General features: G+C 39.0%; 1 protein-coding gene, 11 non-coding genes and 6 pseudogenes across 14 annotated transcripts in view; all 18 read left to right on the top strand.

Moving 5' to 3' along the window:
• LOC127947410 (glutamic acid-rich protein-like) overlaps window positions 1-13,678 on the top strand; it is a 255,412-nt gene that overhangs the window by 5,937 nt on the left and 235,797 nt on the right. Inside the window, exon 1 of one of the 3 annotated variants that reach the window (XM_052544519.1) lies at window positions 6,446-6,721. The exons of the other annotated variants lie outside the window; for them this stretch is intronic. Within the exon in view, the coding sequence (XP_052400479.1) occupies window positions 6,470-6,721 (252 nt within the window). The 5' untranslated portion in view covers window positions 6,446-6,469. Of the gene's footprint in view, window positions 1-6,445; window positions 6,722-13,678 lie in introns of those variants that run through there. 3 annotated transcript variants of the gene reach the window in all.
• Window positions 124-242, top strand: LOC127947569 (5S ribosomal RNA). Its single transcript, XR_008151367.1, has one exon. It is a non-coding gene; the product is annotated as a 5S ribosomal RNA (ribosomal RNA).
• On the top strand, window positions 889-1,007 carry LOC127947780 (uncharacterized; annotated as a pseudogene).
• On the top strand, window positions 1,373-1,491 carry LOC127947793 (uncharacterized; annotated as a pseudogene).
• Window positions 1,997-2,115, top strand: LOC127947587 (5S ribosomal RNA). Its single transcript, XR_008151384.1, has one exon. It is a non-coding gene; the product is annotated as a 5S ribosomal RNA (ribosomal RNA).
• Window positions 2,501-2,619, top strand: LOC127947568 (5S ribosomal RNA). Its single transcript, XR_008151366.1, has one exon. It is a non-coding gene; the product is annotated as a 5S ribosomal RNA (ribosomal RNA).
• Window positions 3,266-3,384, top strand: LOC127947779 (uncharacterized; annotated as a pseudogene).
• On the top strand, window positions 3,750-3,868 carry LOC127947791 (uncharacterized; annotated as a pseudogene).
• LOC127947586 (5S ribosomal RNA) lies at window positions 4,377-4,495 on the top strand. Its single transcript, XR_008151383.1, has one exon. It is a non-coding gene; the product is annotated as a 5S ribosomal RNA (ribosomal RNA).
• On the top strand, window positions 5,016-5,134 carry LOC127947567 (5S ribosomal RNA). The gene has a single exon (XR_008151365.1). It is a non-coding gene; the product is annotated as a 5S ribosomal RNA (ribosomal RNA).
• LOC127947565 (5S ribosomal RNA) lies at window positions 8,078-8,196 on the top strand. Its single transcript, XR_008151363.1, has one exon. It is a non-coding gene; the product is annotated as a 5S ribosomal RNA (ribosomal RNA).
• On the top strand, window positions 8,842-8,960 carry LOC127947778 (uncharacterized; annotated as a pseudogene).
• On the top strand, window positions 9,326-9,444 carry LOC127947783 (uncharacterized; annotated as a pseudogene).
• On the top strand, window positions 9,952-10,070 carry LOC127947585 (5S ribosomal RNA). Its single transcript, XR_008151382.1, has one exon. It is a non-coding gene; the product is annotated as a 5S ribosomal RNA (ribosomal RNA).
• On the top strand, window positions 10,702-10,820 carry LOC127948072 (5S ribosomal RNA). The gene has a single exon (XR_008151820.1). It is a non-coding gene; the product is annotated as a 5S ribosomal RNA (ribosomal RNA).
• On the top strand, window positions 11,463-11,581 carry LOC127947591 (5S ribosomal RNA). The gene has a single exon (XR_008151388.1). It is a non-coding gene; the product is annotated as a 5S ribosomal RNA (ribosomal RNA).
• LOC127947986 (5S ribosomal RNA) lies at window positions 11,945-12,063 on the top strand. Its single transcript, XR_008151733.1, has one exon. It is a non-coding gene; the product is annotated as a 5S ribosomal RNA (ribosomal RNA).
• LOC127947619 (5S ribosomal RNA) lies at window positions 12,576-12,694 on the top strand. Its single transcript, XR_008151415.1, has one exon. It is a non-coding gene; the product is annotated as a 5S ribosomal RNA (ribosomal RNA).

Raw genomic sequence — 13,678 nt, 5'->3', positions numbered from 1 at the left:
ACCAGGTGCTGTAAGCTTTTTGGAAATTTTTCTGTAAAAAAAACTGTAATGTACTGGCGACTGTAATGTACTGGCGATTAGATTGGATGATCTCTAAATAGCCCTCTCTTTGCGGCAGTCTTCGCTTACGGCCATACCAACCTGGCTATGCCCGATCTCGTCTGATCTCGGAAGCTAAGCAGGTTTGGGCCTGGTTAGTACTTGGATTGAAGACTGCCTGGGAATACCAGGTGCTGTAAGCTTTTTGGAAATTTTTCAATTAGTATAAAATAATTTTGCCAAAAAATAGAGTCAATGCCCGATCTCTGAATATTAGCAGGTTTGGGCCTGGTTAGCACATGGATGGGAGACTGCCTTGGAATACCAGGTGCTTTAAACTTTTTGGAAAATTTCACAAATTACATAATAACCTTGCAAAAAAAACAAAAAAAAAGGAGTCAATGCCCAATCTCTGAATCTTAGCAGGATTAGGTCTGGTTAGTACTTGGATGAGAGACCGCGTGGGAATAACAGGTGCTGTAAGCTTTTTGGAAATTTTTCACTTAGTATATAATAATTTTGCCAAAAAATAGAGTCAATGCCCGATCTCTGAATATTAGCAGGTTTGGGCCTGGATAGTACATGGATGGGAGACTGCCTGGGAATACCAGGTGCTTTAAATTTTTTGGAAAATTTCACAAATTATATAATAATCTTGCAAAAAAAAAAAAAAAAGGTCAATGCCCAATCTCTGAATCTTAGCAGGCTTAGGTCTGGTTAGTACTTGGATGAGAGACCGGCTAGGAATACCAGGTGCTTTAAGCTTTTGGTTTTTCTTACCTACGTATATAATGTACTGGCGATTAGATTGGCTGATCTCTAAATAGCCCTCTCTTTGCGGCAGTCTTCGCTAACGGCCATACCAACCTGGCTATGCCCGATCTTGTCTGATCTCAGAAGCTAAGCAGGTTTGGGCCTGGTTAGTACTTGGATTGGAGACCGCCTGGGAATACCAGGTGCTGTAAGCTTTTTGGAAATTTTTCACTTAGTATATAATAATTTTGCCAAAAAATAGAGTCAATGCCCGATCTCTGAATATTAGCAGGTTTGGGCCTGGTTAGTACATGGATGGGAGACTGCCTGGGAATACCAGGTGCTTTAAACTTTTTGGAAAATTTCACAAATTATATAATAATCTTGCAAAAAAAAAAAAAAAAAGAGTCAATGCCCAATCTCTGAATCTTAGCAGGCTTAGGTCTGGTTAGTACTTGGATGAGAGACCGGCTGGGAATACCAGGTGCTTTAAGCTTTTGGGTTTTCTTTCCTACTTATATAATGTACTGCCGATTAGATTGGATGATCTCTAAATAGCCCTCTTTTTGCAGCAGTCTTCACTTATGGCCATACCAACCTGGCTATGCCCGATCTCGTCTGATCTAGTAAGCTAAGCAGGTTTGGGCCTGGTTAGTACTTGGATGGGAGACCGCGTGGGAATAACAGGTGCTGTAAGCTTTTTGGAAAATTTTCACTTAGTATATAATAATTTTGCCAAAAAATAGTCAATGCCCGATCTCTGAATATTAGCAGGTTTGGGCCTGGATAGTACATGGATGGGAGACTGCCTGGGAATACCAGGTGCTTTAAATTTTTTGGAAAATTTCACAAATTATATAATAATCTTGCAAAAAAAAAAAAAAAAAGGTCAATGCCCAATCTCTGAATCTTAGCAGGCTTAGGTCTGGTTAGTACTTGGATGAGAGACTGCCTGGGAATACCAGGTGCTTTAAAGTTTTTGGAAAATTTCACAAATTATATAATAATCTTGCAAAAAAAAAAAAAAAAGAGTCAATGCCCAATCTCTGAATCTTAGCAGGCTTAGGTGTGGTTAGTATTTGGATGAGAGACCGGCTAGGAATACCAGGTGCTTTAAGCTTTTGGGTTTTCTTTCCTACTTATATAATGTACTGGCGATTAGATTGGATTATCTTTAAATAGCCCTCTCTTTGCAGCAGTCTTCACTTACGGCCATACCAACCTGGCTATGCCCGATCTCGTCTGATCTCAGACGTTAAGCAGGTTTGGGCCTGGTTAGTACTTGGATGGGAGACCGCCTGGGAATACCAGGTGCTGTAAGCTCTTTGGAAATTTTTCACTTAGTATATAATAATTTGGCCAAACAATAGAGTCAATGCCCAATCTCTGAATATTAGCAGGTTTGGGCCTGGTTAGTACATGGATGGGAGACTGCCTGGGAATACCAGGTGCTTTAAACTTTTTGGAACATTTCACAAAGTATATAATAATCTTGCAAAAAAAAAAAAAAAGAGTCAATGCCCAATCTCTGAATCTTAGCAGGCTTAGGTCTGGTTAGTACTTGGATGAGAGACCGCCTGGGAATACCAGGTGCTGTAAGCTTTTTGGAAATTTTTCTGTAAAAAAAACTGTAATGTACTGGCGACTGTAATGTACTGGCGATTAGATTGGATGATCTCTAAATAGCCCTCTCTTTGCGGCAGTCTTCGCTTACGGCCATACCAACCTGGCTATGCCCGATCTCGTCTGATCTCGGAAGCTAAGCAGGTTTGGGCCTGGTTAGTACTTGGATTGAAGACTGCCTGGGAATACCAGGTGCTGTAAGCTTTTTGGAAATTTTTCAATTAGTATAAAATAATTTTGCCAAAAAATAGAGTCAATGCCCGATCTCTGAATATTAGCAGGTTTGGGCCTGGTTAGCACATGGATGGGAGACTGCCTTGGAATACCAGGTGCTTTAAACTTTTTGGAAAATTTCACAAATTACATAATAACCTTGCAAAAAAAACAAAAAAAAAGGAGTCAATGCCCAATCTCTGAATCTTAGCAGGATTAGGTCTGGTTAGTACTTGGATGAGAGACCGCGTGGGAATAACAGGTGCTGTAAGCTTTTTGGAAATTTTTCACTTAGTATATAATAATTTTGCCAAAAAATAGAGTCAATGCCCGATCTCTGAATATTAGCAGGTTTGGGCCTGGATAGTACATGGATGGGAGACTGCCTGGGAATACCAGGTGCTTTAAATTTTTTGGAAAATTTCACAAATTATATAATAATCTTGCAAAAAAAAAAAAAAAAGGTCAATGCCCAATCTCTGAATCTTAGCAGGCTTAGGTCTGGTTAGTACTTGGATGAGAGACCGGCTAGGAATACCAGGTGCTTTAAGCTTTTGGTTTTTCTTACCTACGTATATAATGTACTGGCGATTAGATTGGCTGATCTCTAAATAGCCCTCTCTTTGCGGCAGTCTTCGCTAACGGCCATACCAACCTGGCTATGCCCGATCTTGTCTGATCTCAGAAGCTAAGCAGGTTTGGGCCTGGTTAGTACTTGGATTGGAGACCGCCTGGGAATACCAGGTGCTGTAAGCTTTTTGGAAATTTTTCACTTAGTATATAATAATTTTGCCAAAAAATAGAGTCAATGCCCGATCTCTGAATATTAGCAGGTTTGGGCCTGGTTAGTACATGGATGGGAGACTGCCTGGGAATACCAGGTGCTTTAAACTTTTTGGAAAATTTCACAAATTATATAATAATCTTGCAAAAAAAAAAAAAAAAAGAGTCAATGCCCAATCTCTGAATCTTAGCAGGCTTAGGTCTGGTTAGTACTTGGATGAGAGACCGGCTGGGAATACCAGGTGCTTTAAGCTTTTGGGTTTTCTTTCCTACTTATATAATGTACTGCCGATTAGATTGGATGATCTCTAAATAGCCCTCTTTTTGCAGCAGTCTTCACTTATGGCCATACCAACCTGGCTATGCCCGATCTCGTCTGATCTAGTAAGCTAAGCAGGTTTGGGCCTGGTTAGTACTTGGATGGGAGACCGCGTGGGAATAACAGGTGCTGTAAGCTTTTTGGAAAATTTTCACTTAGTATATAATAATTTTGCCAAAAAATAGAGTCAATGCCCGATCTCTGAATATTAGCAGGTTTGGGCCTGGATAGTACATGGATGGGAGACTGCCTGGGAATACCAGGTGCTTTAAATTTTTTGGAAAATTTCACAAATTATATAATAATCTTGCAAAAAAAAAAAAAAAAAGGTCAATGCCCAATCTCTGAATCTTAGCAGGCTTAGGTCTGGTTAGTACTTGGATGAGAGACTGCCTGGGAATACCAGGTGCTTTAAAGTTTTTGGAAAATTTCACAAATTATATAATAATCTTGCAAAAAAAAAAAAAAAAAGAGTCAATGCCCAATCTCTGAATCTTAGCAGGCTTAGGTGTGGTTAGTATTTGGATGAGAGACCGGCTAGGAATACCAGGTGCTTTAAGCTTTTGGGTTTTCTTTCCTACTTATATAATGTACTGGCGATTAGATTGGATTATCTTTAAATAGCCCTCTCTTTGCAGCAGTCTTCACTTACGGCCATACCAACCTGGCTATGCCCGATCTCGTCTGATCTCAGACGTTAAGCAGGTTTGGGCCTGGTTAGTACTTGGATGGGAGACCGCCTGGGAATACCAGGTGCTGTAAGCTCTTTGGAAATTTTTCACTTAGTATATAATAATTTGGCCAAACAATAGAGTCAATGCCCAATCTCTGAATATTAGCAGGTTTGGGCCTGGTTAGTACATGGATGGGAGACTGCCTGGGAATACCAGGTGCTTTAAACTTTTTGGAACATTTCACAAAGTATATAATAATCTTGCAAAAAAAAAAAAAAAGAGTCAATGCCCAATCTCTGAATCTTAGCAGGCTTAGGTCTGGTTAGTACTTGGATGAGAGACTGCCTGGGAATACCAGGTGCTTTAAGCTTTTTGGAAAATTTCACAAATTATATAATAATTTTGCAAAAAAAAAAAAAAAAAAAAAAAAAAAAAAGAGTCAATGCCCAATCTCTGAATCTTAGCAGGCTTAGGTGTGGTTAGTACTTGGATGAGAGACCGGCTAGGAATACCAGGTGCTTTAAGCTTTTGGGTTTTCTTTCCTACTTATATAATGTACTGGCGATTAGATTGGATGATCTCTAAATAGCCCTCTCTTTGCGGCAGTCTTCGCTTACGGCCATACCAACCTGGCTATGCCCGATCTCGTCTGATCTCGGAAGCTAAGCAGGTTTGGGCCTGGTTAGTACTTGGATTGAAGACTGCCTGGGAATACCAGGTGCTGTAAGCTTTTTGGAAATTTTTCAATTAGTATAAAATAATTTTGCCAAAAAATAGAGTCAATGCCCGATCTCTGAATATTAGCAGGTTTGGGCCTGGTTAGCACATGGATGGGAGACTGCCTTGGAATACCAGGTGCTTTAAACTTTTTGGAAAATTTCACAAATTACATAATAACCTTGCAAAAAAAACAAAAAAAAGGAGTCAATGCCCAATCTCTGAATCTTAGCACGCTTAGGTCTGGTTAGTACTTGGATGAGAGACCGACTGGGAATACCAGGTGCTTTAAGCTTTTGGGTTTTCTTTCCTACTTATATAATGTACTGGCGATTAGATTGGCTGATCTCTAAATAGCCCTCTCTTTGCGGCAGTCTTCACTTACGGCCATACCAACCTGAGGGCGCTAGAGTGCAACAGGAAGTGAGTTGGCAGTAGTAGGAAGAGAGAGGCTCTTCCATTTTGTAGTTTGGTTTAATTTTATTAGTTTGTTTGTTTGTTTGGTTTGTTTTTTTGTTTGTGTTGAGTTTATATTAGTTAGTGTTTTTTTTTTTTTAACCCCAAACAGTTTATACTGTTTGGGGTTTCATATAACAAAATGACAGATTTAATGGACAAAGGACACGGACTGTCAAATGGACATGAGATGGGGATCAGAGAATCTGGATATGTTGCTGACGAGATGGAAAGGAATATGAATGAAGGGAATGCTGAAAGCAGAAATGAGACTTGGGCAAAGGTGGTTTCAAGGAGAAAACAAGATGGAAACACCAATGGACAAGACAGAAAAATAGAACTACAAGCAACTGAAGGTACTGGAACTAATAATGGAGTTGAAGAAAAAAGAAATGATTTATCTCAACGACAGCAAATGATAAAGAAATTGAGCCACCAAACAAAGTATCAGAGGCAATACAGAAAAGAAGCAACATTAACAATGACTGTAAAAGATATAGAAAACACAACAGTAATAATGATAATTAAATCAGTTGAAGAGAAAGTAGGAACTGGAAAACTGATCGGACTAAGAAGAAAGAAAAACATTGAATTTGAAATGACTATGGAAAGTGAGTTGGACTGTGATTCACTGTTGAATGGAATCATGATTAACGGAAAAGAATGTGAGATAAGGAAACTGTGTGCAACAGAAAGGATGGTATCTTTCTTGAGTCTGCCCAGCTATATAGAAGATGAGGAAATCATTCAAAAACTGATAGATTGGGGAGTAACTCCCATATTGCCTTTAAGAAGGAGATATCATCCGGGGACAACAGTGGCGGACGGAACACGTTTTCTAAAGGTAAAGTTTCCAAAAGAAGTGACATCTTTGCCATATAATACCAGGTTCATGACTGAAGAAGGAGTGCAGTACTACAGAGTGATTCATGACAACCAATTGAAGACATGCAGGATCTGTGTAAGTGTGGAACATGAGAAAAAGGACTGTCCGCAATTCAAATGTCGAGACTGTTTTGAGCAGGGGCATTATGCGCGGGACTGCAAAGTCCCACGGTGCCAAGGCTGCGACAAAGCAATCATGAGATGCAGATGTGAGATGGAACATGAGGTAAATGAGGACACAAATATGGACGTACAGGAGGTGATGGGAGATACTGCAACTGAGCATTTAAATGATTCACTGCGGCAGACTCAAGGAAAGGAAGATGAACAGGACAATGAGGAAGAGGAGGAAACCAACAAAGATGAGAATGAAGAAAAGAACAAAGATGGAGAACAAGGAATGGAGACGGGAGAAGGGGTAGACAAAGAGGAAATAAATCTGATTAACAAAGACTTTTCTAAGGAAAAGGAAGAAGGGGACACGACTGGGATGGACTATGAAAAAGGTCAAGAAAAGGATGAGGATAAGGGAATGAAGATACTGCAGGAGGTAAGAGAAGTGGAAAATGGGGGGAGGATTCTTGGTTTGGAAAATAAAGGAATATAAAGACTGAATAGAGGTGTAAAAGCAAGAACAAAAGGTGGAGTAGACATTCAACAGGTTCTTAAAAAGCAGAAAATAAGAAGAGAAGCGCTAAAGGAAAGGAGGAAAATTGGAAATGGGGGAAGCAAGACATGTTTTCTTTAAAGACAATGAAACTAATTGAGTGGTGGCAAAAATACATGTGTGCAATTTTTTTAGGATAAAGATGTGCTTTATTCTAAATTTTCTGTTTGGTTACTATGATATAAAAGATGAAAAATAAGTGTTTGTAAAAAAAAAAAAAAAAAAAAAAAAAAAAAAAAAAAATTGTAAAAGGGAATCCATTCTTTGAAATGACATTTTCATTTTAATGTATTATTGCAAAAATGTTACTTAGATTGTTCTTAAAATGTATGTTAATAATGCTTTTAATTTTTATTTGAGTCTTTAAAAAAAAAAATGTTAAATGACTGTTTTAAAAGTAAATAAGACTTTCATGTACAAAATATTTATGGAATGTTGTAATATAATAATTTTTGAATAAAAAAAAAAAAAAAAAAAAAAAAAAAGCTATGCCTGATCTCGTCTGATCTCGGATGCTAAGCAGGTTTGGGCCTAGTTAGTACTTGGATGGGAGACCGCCTGGGAATACCAGGTGCTGTAAGCTTTTTGGAAATTTTTCACTTAGTATATAATAATTTGGCCAAACAATAGAGTCAATGCCGATCTCTGAATATTAGCAGTTTTGGGCCTGGTTAGTACATGGATGGGAGACTGCCTGGGAATACCAGGTGCTTTAAACTTTTTGGAAAATTTCACAAATTATATAATAATCTTGCAAAAAAAAAAAAAAGAAAGAGTCAATGCCCAATCTCTGAATCTTAGCAGGCTTAGGTGTGGTTAGTACTTGGATGAGAGACCGGCTAGGAATACCAGGTGCTTTAAGCTTTTGGGTTTTCTTTCCTACTTATATAATGTACTGGCGATTAGATTGGATGATCTCTAAATAGCCCTCTCTTTGCGGCAGTCTTCGCTTACGGCCATACCAACCTGGCTATGCCCGATCTCGTCTGATCTCGGAAGCTAAGCAGGTTTGGGCCTGGTTAGTACTTGGATTGAAGACTGCCTGGGAATACCAGGTGCTGTAAGCTTTTTGGAAATTTTTCAATTAGTATAAAATAATTTTGCCAAAAAATAGAGTCAATGCCCGATCTCTGAATATTAGCAGGTTTGGGCCTGGTTAGCACATGGATGGGAGACTGCCTTGGAATACCAGGTGCTTTAAACTTTTTGGAAAATTTCACAAATTACATAATAACCTTGCAAAAAAAACAAAAAAAAGGAGTCAATGCCCAATCTCTGAATCTTAGCAGGATTAGGTCTGGTTAGTACTTGGATGAGAGACCGCGTGGGAATAACAGGTGCTGTAAGCTTTTTGGAAATTTTTCACTTAGTATATAATAATTTTGCCAAAAAATAGAGTCAATGCCCGATCTCTGAATATTAGCAGGTTTGGGCCTGGATAGTACATGGATGGGAGACTGCCTGGGAATACCAGGTGCTTTAAATTTTTTGGAAAATTTCACAAATTATATAATAATCTTGCAAAAAAAAAAAAAAAAGGTCAATGCCCAATCTCTGAATCTTAGCAGGCTTAGGTCTGGTTAGTACTTGGATGAGAGACCAGCTAGGAATACCAGGTGCTTTAAGCTTTTGGTTTTTCTTACCTACGTATATAATGTACTGGCGATTAGATTGGCTGATCTCTAAATAGCCCTCTCTTTGCGGCAGTCTTCGCTAACGGCCATACCAACCTGGCTATGCCCGATCTTGTCTGATCTCAGAAGCTAAGCAGGTTTGGGCCTGGTTAGTACTTGGATTGGAGACCGCCTGGGAATACCAGGTGCTGTAAGCTTTTTGGAAATTTTTCACTTAGTATATAATAATTTTGCCAAAAAATAGAGTCAATGCCCGATCTCTGAATATTAGCAGGTTTGGGCCTGGTTAGTACATGGATGGGAGACTGCCTGGGAATACCAGGTGCTTTAAACTTTTTGGAAAATTTCACAAATTATATAATAATCTTGCAAAAAAAAAAAAAAAAAGAGTCAATGCACAATCTCTGAATCTTAGCAGGCTAAGGTCTGGTTAGTACTTGGATGAGAGACCGGCTGGGAATACCAGGTGCTTTAAGCTTTTGGGTTTTCTTTCCTACTTATATAATGTACTGCCGATTAGATTGGATGATCTCTAAATAGCCCTCTTTTTGCAGCAGTCTTCACTTACGGCCATACCAACCTGGCTATGCCCGATCTCGTCTGATCTAGTAAGCTAAGCAGGTTTGGGCCTGGTTAGTACTTGGATGGGAGACCGCGTGGGAATAACAGGTGCTGTAAGCTTTTTGGAAATTTTTCACTTAGTATATAATAATTTTGCCAAAAAATAGAGTCAATGCCCGATCTCTGAATATTAGCAGGTTTGGGCCTGGATAGTACATGGATGGGAGACTGCCTGGGAATACCAGGTGCTTTAAATTTTTTGGAAAATTTCACAAATTATATAATAATCTTGCAAAAAAAAAAAAAAAAGGTCAATGCCCAATCTCTGAATCTTAGCAGGCTTAGGTCTGGTTAGTACTTGGATGAGAGACTGCCTGGGAATACCAGGTGCTTTAAAGTTTTTGGAAAATTTCACAAATTATATAATAATCTTGCAAAAAAAAAAAAAAAAAGAGTCAATGCCCAATCTCTGAATCTTAGCAGGCTTAGGTGTGGTTAGTACTTGGATGAGAGACCGGCTAGGAATACCAGGTGCTTTAAGCTTTTGGGTTTTCTTTCCTACTTATATAATGTACTGGCGATTAGATTGGATTATCTTTAAATAGCCCTCTCTTTGCAGCAGTCTTCACTTACGGCCATACCAACCTGGCTATGCCCGATCTCGTCTGATCTCAGACGTTAAGCAGGTTTGGGCCTGGTTAGTACTTGGATGGGAGACCGCCTGGGAATACCAGGTGCTGTAAGCTTTTTGGAAATTTTTCACTTAGTATATAATAATTTTGCCAAAAAATAGAGTCAATGCCCGATCTCTGAATATTAGCAGTTTTGGGCCTGGTTAGTTCATGGATGGGAGACTGCCTGGGAATACCAGGTGCTTTAAACTTTTTGGAAAATTTCACAAATTATATAATAATCTTGCACAAAAAAAAAAAAAGAGTCAGTGCCCAATCTCTGAATCTTAGCAGGCTTAGGTGTGGTTAGTACTTGGATGAGAGACCGGCTAGGAATACCAGGTGCTTCAAGCTTTTTGGAAAATTTCACAAATTATATAATAATTTTGCAAAAAAAAAAAAAAATATTAGCAGTTTTGGGCCTGGTTAGTACATGGATGGGAGACTGCCTGGGAATACCAGGTGCTTTAAACTTTTTGGAAAATTTCACAAATTATATAATAATCTTGCACAAAAAAAAAAAAAAAAAAAGAGTCAGTGCCCAATCTCTGAATCTTAGCAGGATTAGGTCTGGTTAGTACTTGGATGAGAGACCGGCTAGGAATGCCAGGTACTTTAAGCTTTTGGGTTTTCTTTCTTACTTATATAATGTACTGGCGATTAGATTGGCTGATCTCTAAATAGCCCTCTCTTTGCGGCAGTCTTCGCTTACGGCCATACCAACCTGGCTATGCCCGATCTCGTCTGATCTCGGAAGCTAAGCAGGTTTGGGCCTGGTTAGTACTTGGATGGGAGACCGCCTGGGAATAACAGGTGCTGTAAGCTTTTTGGAAATTTTTCACTTAGTATATAATAATTTGGCCAAACAATAGAGTCAATGCCCGATCTCTGAATATTAGCAGGTTTGGGCCTGGTTAGTACATGGATGGGAGACTGCCTGGGAATACCAGGTGCTTTAAACTTTTTGGAACATTTCACAAAGTATATAATAATCTTGCAAAAAAAAAAAAAAGAGAGTCAATGCCCAATCTCTGAATCTTAGCAGGCTTAGGTCTGGTTAGTACTTGGATGAGAGACTGCCTGGGAATACCAGGTGCTTTAAGCTTTTTGGAAAATTTCACAAATTATATAATAATTTTGCAAAAAAAAAAGAGTCAATGCCCAATCTCTGAATCTTAGCAGGCTTAGGTGTGGTTAGTACTTGGATGAGAGACCGGCTAGGAATACCAGGTGCTTCAAGCTTTTTGGAAAATTTCACAAATTATATAATAATTTTGCAAAAAAAAAAAAAAGAGTCAATGCCCAATCTCTGAATCTTAGCAGGATTAGGTCTGGTTAGTACTTGGATGAGAGACCGGCTAGGAATGCCAGGTACTTTAAGCTTTTGGGTTTTCTTTCTTACTTATTTAATGTACTGGCGATTAGATTGGATGATCTCTAAATAGCTCTCTCTTTGCGGCAGTCTTCACTTACGGCCATACCAACCTGGCTATGCCTGATCTCGTCTGATCTCGGATGCTAAGCAGGTTTGGGCCTGGTTAGTACTTGGATGGGAGACCGCCTGGGAATACCAGGTGCTGTAAGCTTGTTGGAAATTTTTCACTTAGTATATAATAATTTGGCCAAACAATAGAGTCAATGCCCGATCTCTGAATATTAGCAGTTTTGGGCCTGGTTAGTACATGGATGGGAGACTGCCTGGGAATACCAGGTGCTTTAAACTTTTTGGAAAATTTCACAAATTATATAATAATCTTGCAAAAAAAAAAAAAAAGAGTCAATGCCCAATCTCTGAATCTTAGCAGGATTAGGTCTGGTTAGTACTTGGATGAGAGACCGGCTAGGAATGCCAGGTACTTTAAGCTTTTGGGTTTTCTTTCTTACTTATATAATGTACTGGCGATTAGATTGGCTGATCTCTAAATAGCAATCTCTTTGCGGCAGTCTTTGCTTACGGCCATACCAACCTGGCTATGCCCGATCTCGTCTGATCTCGGAAGCTAAGCAGGTTTGGGCTTGGTTAGTACTTGGATGGGAGACCGCCTGGGAATACCAGGTGCTGTAAGCTTTCTGGAAATTTTTCACTTAGTATATAATAATTTGGCCAAACAATAGAGTCAATGCCCGATCTCTGAATATTAGCAGGTTTGGGCCTGGTTAGTACATGGATGGGAGACTGCCTGGGAATACCAGGTGCTTTAAACTTTTTGGAAAATTTCACAAATTACATAATAATCTTGCAAAAAAAAAAAAAAGAAAGAGTCAATGCCCAATCTCTGAATCTTAGAAGGCTTAGGTCTGGTTAGTACTTGGATGAGAGACTGCCAGGGAATACCATGTGCTTTAAAGTTTTTGGAAAATTTCACAAATTATATAATAATCTTGCAAAAAAAAAAAAAAAGAAAGAGTCAATGCCCAATCTCTGAATCTTAGCAGGCTTAGGTGTGGTTAGTACTTGGATGAGAGACCGGCTGGGAATACCAGGTGCTTTAAGCTTTTGGGTTTTCTTTCCTACTTATATAATGTACTGGCGATTAGATTGGATGATCTCTAAATAGCCCTCTCTTTGCAGCAGTCTTCACTTACGGCCATACCAACCTGGCTATGCCCGATCTCGTCTGATCTCAGACGCTAAGCAGGTTTGGGCCTGGTTAGTACTTGGATGGGAGACCGCCTGGGAATACCAGGTGCTGTAAGCTTTTTGGAAATTTTTCACTTAGTACATAATAATTTTGCCAAAAAATAGAGTCAATGCCCGATCTCTGAATATTAGCAGTTTTGGGCTTGGTTAGTACATGGATGGGAGACTGCCTGGGAATACCAGGTGCTTTAAACTTTTTGGAAAATTTTCACTTAGTATATAATAATTTTGCCAAAAAATAGAGTCAATGCCCGATCTCTGAATATTAGCAGGTTTGGGTCTGGTTAGTACATGGATGGGAGACTGCCTGGGAATACCAGGTGCTTTAAACTTTTTGGAAAATTTCACAAATTATATAATAATCTTGCAAAAAAAAAAAAAGAGTCAATGCCCAATCTCTGAATCTTAGCAGGCTTAGGTCTGGTTAGTACTTGGATGACAGACTGCCTGGGAATACCAGGTGCTTTAAACTTTTTGGAAAATTTCACAAATTATATAATAATTTTGCAAAAAAAAAAAAAAAAAAAGAGTCAATGCCCAATCTCTGAATCTTAGCAGGCTTAGGTCTGGTTAGTACTTGGATGAGAGACCGGCTAGGAATGCCAGGTACTTTAAGCTTTTGGGTTTTCTTTCTTACTTATATAATGTACTGGCGATTAGATTGGATGATCTCTAAATAGCTCTCTCTTTGCAGCAGTCTTCACTTACGGCCATACCAACCTGAGGGCGCTAGAGAGCTAGTGTGAAACAGGAAGTGAGGTGGCTATAGAAGGGTGAAGAAGGTTCACCCAAAATTGTTTGGTGTGTTTTTGTTTTTTGGTTATTTGAGTCTTAATAATTGTTTTTTGTTTAATTTTTTGGGTTATTTGTTATTACTTGTCCTCCCAACAGCATAGCTGTTTGGGAGGGATCATTTTATTTTTATTTTTTTTGTTTGTTTTTTGTTTTCCTTATTTTTGAAAAATGGACGGAACTACGGCAACAGACACGGACTTGGCACGAGGAACACGGCGGCAAATGGCAAACGGACTGGAAAAAACTC

Source organism: Carassius gibelio, chromosome A25, assembly GCF_023724105.1.
Source record: "Carassius gibelio isolate Cgi1373 ecotype wild population from Czech Republic chromosome A25, carGib1.2-hapl.c, whole genome shotgun sequence".
Classification (NCBI taxonomy): Eukaryota; Metazoa; Chordata; class Actinopteri; order Cypriniformes; family Cyprinidae; genus Carassius; species Carassius gibelio.
The sequence above is the reverse complement of the archived record's forward strand: the minus strand, read 5'-3'. Positions and strand labels throughout refer to the sequence as shown.